The sequence below is a fragment of the Engystomops pustulosus genome, chromosome 2 (genome assembly GCF_040894005.1).
Source record: "Engystomops pustulosus chromosome 2, aEngPut4.maternal, whole genome shotgun sequence".
NCBI classification, from domain to species: Eukaryota; Metazoa; Chordata; class Amphibia; order Anura; family Leptodactylidae; genus Engystomops; species Engystomops pustulosus.
In genome coordinates, this window is record NC_092412.1 from 30,298,062 (window position 1) to 30,306,695 (window position 8,634).

At 43.5% G+C, this 8,634-nt stretch overlaps 1 protein-coding gene across 2 annotated transcripts; it reads left to right on the plus strand.

Moving 5' to 3' along the window:
* The first annotated feature begins 102 nt into the window (after nt 1-102).
* On the plus strand, nt 103-8,634 carry CEP57 (centrosomal protein 57). 2 transcript variants are annotated; one of them, XM_072134162.1, is made up of 11 exons: nt 103-270; nt 1,261-1,420; nt 3,078-3,257; nt 3,904-4,025; nt 4,430-4,546; nt 4,976-5,053; nt 5,337-5,435; nt 5,689-5,769; nt 6,706-6,932; nt 7,063-7,207; nt 8,176-8,634. In XM_072134162.1, the coding sequence occupies exons 2-11, from the start codon at nt 1,279-1,281 to the stop codon at nt 8,383-8,385; spliced, it is 1,401 nt and encodes a 466-aa protein (XP_071990263.1). In that variant the 5' UTR covers nt 103-270; nt 1,261-1,278; the 3' UTR covers nt 8,386-8,634. The 2 variants fall into 2 exon arrangements, with proteins under 2 accessions (XP_071990263.1, XP_071990262.1); XM_072134161.1 differs by lacking the exon at nt 103-270 and adding an exon at nt 283-846.

The following is an 8,634-nucleotide window of genomic DNA, read 5'->3' on the forward strand; positions in this document are numbered from 1 at the left end:
CCTCTCGCTCCCCCTCGCGTTACACAATCCGCCCACAGGATGAGACAGGAGAGGCCGCAACCAACACGACGACTCGGCCCGGGCGCCTCTACCACCTGGCTCCCGCCGCACGGCTCCGCTCCGCTTTCCTCACCGCCCTCCGCGATCAAGAAAAAGGAAAAACTAAAACAATAAACAAAATAAAATAAAAAACAAAACAAGAAAAAGCAGTAACCGGATACTGACAAATCTGCATCACCACAAAGGAAGGGCCGGAACGGCCAATCAGAGGTGACCTCTTAGAAGCGGGAAACACCCGTTTGAATTTTCCAACCAATCGGGATGAAGGATAAATTTCCACAGAGCCAATCAGGACAATGGAACTAAGATACATATGATGAACGCTATTGGTCGCTTAAAACTAGCCAATACCTATAGCTAAAGGTGTGAACTTATTTAACCACGCCTACTCTATTCCGATTGGTCAATCCTTGTTGTCTGCGGAAAACCCGCTTTTTTTTTTAATTAATTTCTGACGTTCTTTACAAATTACACCCGGGTCTGAATATTTTTAACGATACTGACATACTAATAGAGCATAACCGTACCCGTTATTAGAACAGTAAGTAAATGGCGGTTATTAGGAAGCCGATATAAACCCCGCCTCTTTTGCCTACCAACGTTCTGATAAGCTGAGCCTTTTGTCCATCAATCTAGTTCGTGATGACGTAGACTGTACTCTGCTGCCATCTAGTGGTCATTTTTGTGTAGTGCCGCTTGTGTATGATGGATGACCCGGATTAGGTCTGTCTGCAGCTGTAGTTTCCCGGAAGAGAGATGGCGACTAGTGTTTTCCAGCCGAGGACGGTGAGAGGAGTTTATTTGCACGGGGGGGGGGGGCTTCTATCTTTTTGCCTTTGCACGGTTCGTTTGGAGGACTACAAGCCTCAGCATGCCCATGCACGGTCATTACAGCTGCTGGTAACAAGGAACAATGATTATGTACTGCTCAGCTTTTCTATAGTTCTAAACACTTAAAGGGATTGTCCATAGGGCTACTTTTTTGCAAAAATGTCTCCTCTTCTGATTAGTTCTGTGTAATGCAACTAAGTTTCATTTCGCTTCTGTGCAGCTGGGCTGCAATGTCAGTACAATACATTTGCCCTTCAGGAGCCTGGAAAAGCTGAGTGATGATCATATTCAACCCACTTTGTAGCTGTCTTTTCCTGCGTTCAGTGAGTATTAATTTCTCCTGACCTTCGCCTTGCTATGTCTCTGCAGCACAGTCCATTATCTGGAATGTCTAAAAGCCTCGGTGGTAAAGATGCGCAGTCTTCCACATCTGTTACCTCCTACCCCAGAGCGAACTTGTCCGTGACCTCCGACAGGTATCCACTACCCAGCAGACCGCCACTGGCGTATCCTGAGAGCAACAGCAGAGGTAACGATGAGGCCGGTGGAATATATGGGCTTGTTGGGGTACTCCAGCTATTTATTGGCATGGATTTACGGTATTTTCACACTCGGCGCCTGATCTGCATCAAAATCCATCTATTTTCACACAGAGAGGAGTGAAAATCTACTGCAGAATTCACATTGCGTGCAGATTTTGATGCACATCAGGGGTGGAGAGTCAGCAGCCATTTACCTATGACTTACACAATGTCCACAGGGACTATTGAGCCATATACACACCCATGGGGGTCACTTGTTCCTGCACCCAGTGTCTATAGCTGTATAAATATTTTACAGCTTGGTCACTGATCACACTGCATGAAATATTCATGACATCCCTAACATCTGCTGGGAGCAGGAAACCTACACTGCCCATGTGATTAGCATCTTATAAGGGAACCTTACACCTCAGGCCGTCTCCTTAGGTCGTCTTGTTTTCTTCTCTATTCACACGCAAAGTGGTGGCAAAGATTCTGCTGCTTCCTTTTGATGCAGTTTATTTACACCCTCCTGGTTATTTACATCTCGAGCTCCTGCAATTCTCAGACGTTTTCTGTGCAAAAACATGAGATAAGCAAAGCAAAGACTTTAGAGCTACTTTGTAATTGTAGACGTGTGATATGTAACTATGTGCTATAACGCAGTGAAAGAAGTTGTCGTCTTCCTTAGCAGGGTTTTTGATTATAAAGGGGACATTTTAGGGCCAGTTCTTGTCTTCTGGTTCGCAGTTTTTGAGTTAAAATAAAAACAGATTCCTGGACAGATGCATTAATAGAAAAGTACCAGATTTTTTTTTTTTTTTTTTTTTTTTTAAACAGATAAAAAAAAACGGGAATTTGAGGTTTTTTTTTTAGTGTTTCCGTTTTTCAACATTTTTTTTTTGCCAACCTTTTTAAAATCCAATTATCAGCTCAAGTAGAAGTGTAAAAACTGATAATAACGGACACCATTGCAAGTCTGCTGAAATTGGGGGTAAAAACGGATCCGTTATTCATCTGATTTTAAAACTTCAGAACTGCAAAACAGAGTCTTGAATGCAGACGAGAACAGCCCCTACTCTGCTACTCAGAGAGGGGCCTGAGGGGATCCCAAAATGAATGTGTTCTAAGCTCACCAGCGATGTGTCCACCATCTATGAATCCAGCACCACCAGTCATTTGGTAATCTCTTAAAGGGGCTGGCCTTTTTACCCCGTGTTTTTGTAATGTGTGGGGGCAGGAAATTGGATAATTTACCAATCTACATCTATTAAAAGTTCTGCACCTTTATCTTGATATGTAAAATGAAGCCTCCTGTCTTTTACCTCATCATCCAGACATTCCTGTCCATAAAATGGCGGCAGGTGCAGGGTCATGTGATCTCTGTCATCTGCAATCGCCTCATGAATACTATCATAAGGTCCTGGCAGGGCGATTGTTCATGGACAGAGAACACATGACCCTCCATCTGTGGCCATTTTATGGACAGGAATGTCTGACTGATGAGGTAAAAGACAAGAGGCTTCACTTTACATATCAGGTGAGTGGTGCAGAACTATTAATAGTTTCTTTCACTGTCTTACTGAGTTATCTTTCGCTTTTATGTTTGTTGAAAAGTTAATCATCCTTTAACAAACTGTTCCTTGCTTTCCCATATAATTTTAGCTATAATCTCCGCTCTGAAGAACCTTCAGGAGAAGATCCGTCAGCTTGAGTTAGAGAGGATAAAAGCGGAGGATAACATCAGGCTTCTGTCCAAGGAATCGACAGGCTACAAGCAGCAGCTGCAAAAGCAGACGCAGTCCACGGACCATGTCAAGGATGACATCTCCAGGAAGAACAGAGGTAATGTGCCTGAAATTACCTCAATTATTGATTTGGGGGTGCAGATGGCTTCAGATGGAGGATCATGTGATCTCTACCTGTCCACAAACAATTGCCCTGCCGGGACCTTGATCTTCATGAATGCTGTCATAAGGCTCTGCCACAGCAATTGCTCACTGAAAGATCACATGACCCTCCATCTGCGGCCATTTTATGGACAGGAATCTCTGGCTGATGAGGTAAAAGACAGGAGGCTTCACTTTACATATCAAGAAAGCGGAGCAGAACTATTAATAGACTTATATCGGTAAATCCCCTCATATCCTGCCCCTCTCGCCTGCACACACATTACAAAAAAACATAAGGAAAAGTTGCATAATATGTGTGCGCTATATAAATAAAGGAATTATTATTGTGCTGTTACAGTTTTTAGCTCTTAGAGTTTAGATGAGCTGCAATAGCAGAGAATAACCAATGCAGATCGTATGGAACTGCCCACTTTCAGCTCTGTACATTTAATATAAGCTGAGCAGTGCAAAGCACAGACACCCTCTCCAATCCATGGTTTATCTTGCGCAGTAAATTGTTGGTGTAGGACAACCGCTTTAAGGTAAGATTTCCATCTCTGGGCACATCTACTTCATTTAACATCTTCTATTTTGCTCAGATCTCTCCAGACAGTTATCGGACGCAGAGTCCCGGTGCAGGCTTTTGGAAAAGCAGTTGGAATACATGAAGAAAATGGTCCAAAATGCAGAAACTGAGAGAAGCTCTGTTCTAGCTAAACAGGTACTTGGAAGAAGTGAATAAGTGGTATTTGTGAGGTTCACCAAGTAGAACTAAAAGAGAACCCAAACCCCAAGTGCCTCATACTGCTGAATACAGTTAGATTGTTGGTGCTGATGTTCAACACAGAATCGAAGAAGAGAATGTGCACTGCTATAACATTCACATTGGGCACCTGAGAGAGGAAAAGGGGTCCTTTTTTGTGACCACTGCGGGTATGAAATGGGAGAACCTCTGTAAGGCTACATGCACGCCTCCGCGTGAGGCAGCTGGAGAAGGGAGCTGAGCCGCCGCACAGCAGGGCTCACGGCCGCTTTCTGTGGATGTGTGTATGTAGCCTAAATTAGTAATATCATATAAATGTAATGTAAAATGTCGAAATAACTAAAGTTTTGCCTCATTTTAAGGTATCGCTTGAAGGAGACAAAGCACTTGACAGGTCAAACCTACAGGCCAAGCTAGAGAAGTTGGATAAACTAGAACAAGAATACTTGAAGCTGACCAAAATGCAAGTGCTGGCAGAGGTTAGTAATGTTAGAGAATCTGTACACATCGCAGGTATATTTTAGAATCCACTGTTCAGCTCACCTGCACATTGGAATCAGGTGCATGAATCTCTGCCTTGAAGTAAAGAGCTTTACCAGTTGTGAATAGAAAAATTATCCAAAATATTCTTTTTTTATTGCATCAAAATCCTGATAAAATATAGCATAACACTCTGAGATTCCCTCTCAGTCTAGAAAAGAATAATTATTGCATGTCTATGGTCGCCACTAGGGGGAGCTCACTGCACACTTTTTCTACATTTTAAGCATATCCATAATTTTTCCCAGATGTTCCATGCATATAAGATGTATTCAGGTCCTGCACCTATATCCACTTTGAGATCCCCCATCAACTGCGGTACTTGTTATATATTATTGACATTTGTTTTTTTCATTTTTATTTTTAAGAATAAAATTCATGACATAGAGCATAAGCTACAAGAAGAGGAACATCAGCGGAAACTAGTCCAGGAGAAAGCGGCTCAGGTAAGTGAATTCCTAGCTTCTGATGTTTATGATGTGAGCCTCTATTCCCATAAGGGATGTCCTGGATACCAGTGGTATCTGGCATCCAGTGGGCCGTGCTGACCCATAGACATGGGATAGCTGTTGGCTACAGACCCCTCTGTAAATCTAGAAGCTCTGCATGTTGGTTTATTTGATCCGGAGTTTATGCTCAGAACTAATGCAGATGTTGTATAGTTGGAATACACTGACTGATTCTACAGTATAAAAACGCTTTAACTTTGTGCTGTTACTTTTCTTGCAGCTTCAGACGGGACTAGAGACAAATCGTATCCTGCTCAAGTCTTTAACTCCCCCCACAAAGCAGGTGAAGATAAAGAGGAGAACATCGCACATGGACAAGGTACCCCAAAAACACTTGGTTAGGCCCAATGGATGGGTAACTCGGATGTACTCAGAAATGTGGAGTAGTGGCTGCCAATATATTATTGCATCTACTACCAGGATGAAGGACTGTCTGGAAATGGGCCTGAGGGGGTCCAGGCTCCATAGGCTCTGTACTACCTAGTACTAGTAGCTTTTTTTATTTAATGATCTATTGCTGTCTAATAATACAGAATATATGTAAATTATATACTTTGATGTATGTATTCCAGAAGCCTGAACAGCACGGTTGCAGCCATACACAGCCCCACTACAGGCTGTGCCTGGGAGATGTGCCTTTTGTAGCTGGGACGGTGAGTAATATGGATATAAAAAGAATCCTGAGATGCTGTAACCAAGGCTCCATGGAGTTTTTATCATTTTATTTTTGAAATGAAAATGTAAATCACTTTTCCAGGGTGGGAAAAGGAAAGTTATGGCGGAGATTTATCCGTGCTTTTATGTCAATTTCCTGGCCTAGAAGCACTGTAATATTTGCAATTTCTTGCACACTGCAAGAAATTACAATTTATTCTTGCAACTACACCACCTCCACAACGTATGGCTGGAAGAATAGTGGGGCAGCACGGGGCGCTCCTGCTCACTTTGCCAGAGCCTACGAACATTCACTGCTGAAGGTTTGCAGGTTTTATATGCAAAACTAAATCGGGTGGGGAGAGCAGTTGCCCCTCGAATATATCAGGAGGCCTGAGCTTCTTGAAGTATCCCTCGTGGAGTGTGGGTGGGGATTTTATCATATGACGACTATGATAAATGTTCCCAAATGTCTCTGGTGCTAGCTTAAAGAAGGCATCGCCCGACACATCGATGCCCGACCTTCAGGAAGCCTGTGATATGAGGAATAACTACTCTGGTGGGAGAAGACGCTGAGTCTGTGTGATTTTATGCCCTCTCTCCTTTGCCACAGTCTGCTATGCTCTCTCCTGTACACTTATGCACAGCCTAGGATTAGCCCATCTAATATAGACTGGGGTGTACACTTAAAATTCAGTTTAGCCTCTGATCTGCCCTTACAGAAGGCTTGAACTCTCTCTCCCCCATTTTGAGTCTTGGCTCTGCTGTATACAAGCGCTGCAGCCTTCTAAAGATTTTGGATCTATGTCAGATTCAACAGGACAACCCATTATGTGAAGCATTTGCACAGACTCTGCAGCAACAAACAAAAATAAATCAGTTCAAGGTTTTCTATAGACCATAAAAGTTTATGAAACTATATGGATTTTTTTTAGTCCACTGCCCCCAGTCACTCGGTGCGGGCCAACGTCCAACATGTCCTACATCTAATGAAGCAGCACCATAAAATCTTCTGCAATGACCGGGTGGTGAGTGAGGAGCCATTAGATGATACAGAAAGCAACGTCCGGTGGAAGGACAACGCTGCGCTCTCCTCTTCATCGTATAGGGACCTTTCAGAGGTTCTGCTCACACTGGAGGATGAATTTGGGCAGATGAGTTTGTAAGTATTGGTGTCATAGGTAGAGATGTGATCCGTGCAGGGGGTTTACTATACACTGGGCTGACGACTAATGCAGGACCACTCGGGTGATGGATACCTAGTAATCCTAGCTTTATCTTCTCTCCATTAGTGATCACCAGGAATTGGTGAAGCAGATCGATGAGGCTCATTCTGACCGTCTGAAAGAAGATCTGGAAGAAGAGCTGGAGGCCTTAGTGAGAAGAATGGAGGCAAAAGCCGACCAGATAACAAAAGTGCGCAAGCATCAAGCCATGGTGAGTCACAAGCCTAACACAGCCATTGCACACACAGTTAAAGGGGGTTTCCAAAGAATAAGTCATCAATGCGATATTGGTCGGGTTTTGAAACTCTATTCTGGAAGAACTGCTCCACTCTCTGTGTAGTGGACGAGCTGTGTTACTGCAGCTCAGGCTTATCCAATTGAGTAACGCTGAGCTGTAGTATCAGGCAGAGCTGCTTCCAATGGACAGACCTTGACCTGATAATGAAGGAACGTTTGTACACCGTATTATCCAGCAAAGCTACGATAAAATATCTCCCTTTCACATGAATAGGACTGGGTTTGCACAATATTCTCTGGCTTGTTATATAGTATGGAGTTGTGTAGGTCACTATAGACTCCTACCAAATAAATTTTGATACAAAATTTGTGTACGATGATCCATTTTGTGCCAGGCTGATAATATCGGACAAGACTATAGTAGCTGCTCTTCTCCGCTCCAATCCATCGAAGCATGTCCATTCAGAGCAGAATCACACTGTGGTGTCAGCGCCGGAGCCTCTGTTTGCAGTTTGTACAATTTAATGAGTAGCTCGAGATCGCAGGAGAAAATCCCCTTTGTTTGCGCCCGTCATAGGCTGTTAATGGCGCTGTGGCATGTGGCACGTAGATTGGTTTTTGAAACTCATTACAACAGCAGAGGAGATTTGCCCAATTATTTTCCAGTTAACCTTTTGCGTTTACAAAACTCAATCGTTCACAATGCGGTTAACATTTGCGTTTATAAAAAGCTATGTTAACTAGTGCGTTAATATCACGTTAAGGGTTGCGTTTTGTAAACGCAAAGGTTAACTGGAACACAATTAGGCAAATCTCTCCTCTCCTCTGTTGTTGTAATGCAATTTGAAATGCCACATGAGGACACGCCCTAATGGCGTATCATTATCTGCGTTTCCCATAGATATAACATTCCAGTTTGTTTGTTATTTTTCCTCCATACAGCTCGTAAAATTATTAAAGGAAGCAAGGTCGTCAAAAGGAGGGTCCGGGGAATCTTCCAAAAGTATCCGTAGCAGAAAAGACCACCACACAGCCAAGCACGAACCGCACAGAACGAGTCCTGGGGAGAAGAGCAGGAAGAGTCTGCAGTTACTGCGAGAGATGCAGACACTGAAGGGCTCCCTGCAGAGGGACGACGTGCACTGGGAGTAATGTATGGCCCCGCATGGGGACCTCTCAGGGATAGCGACGCTCTGCAACCGCACTGACCGACGCTGCTGGTGCGGCCACATCGCTGATGTACATAGAAGAGGAGGCAAGCAAAATAAAATGGTCATCCTCCAGATTTCCTGCAGGTGGCGCTCATTCTGAATGTAATTTATTATTTAAGAATCGCATACTGACCTTCTGGATGTTGGAAAGCCCCTATAAATTAAAGAGTGACTGACTGATATTTCATAA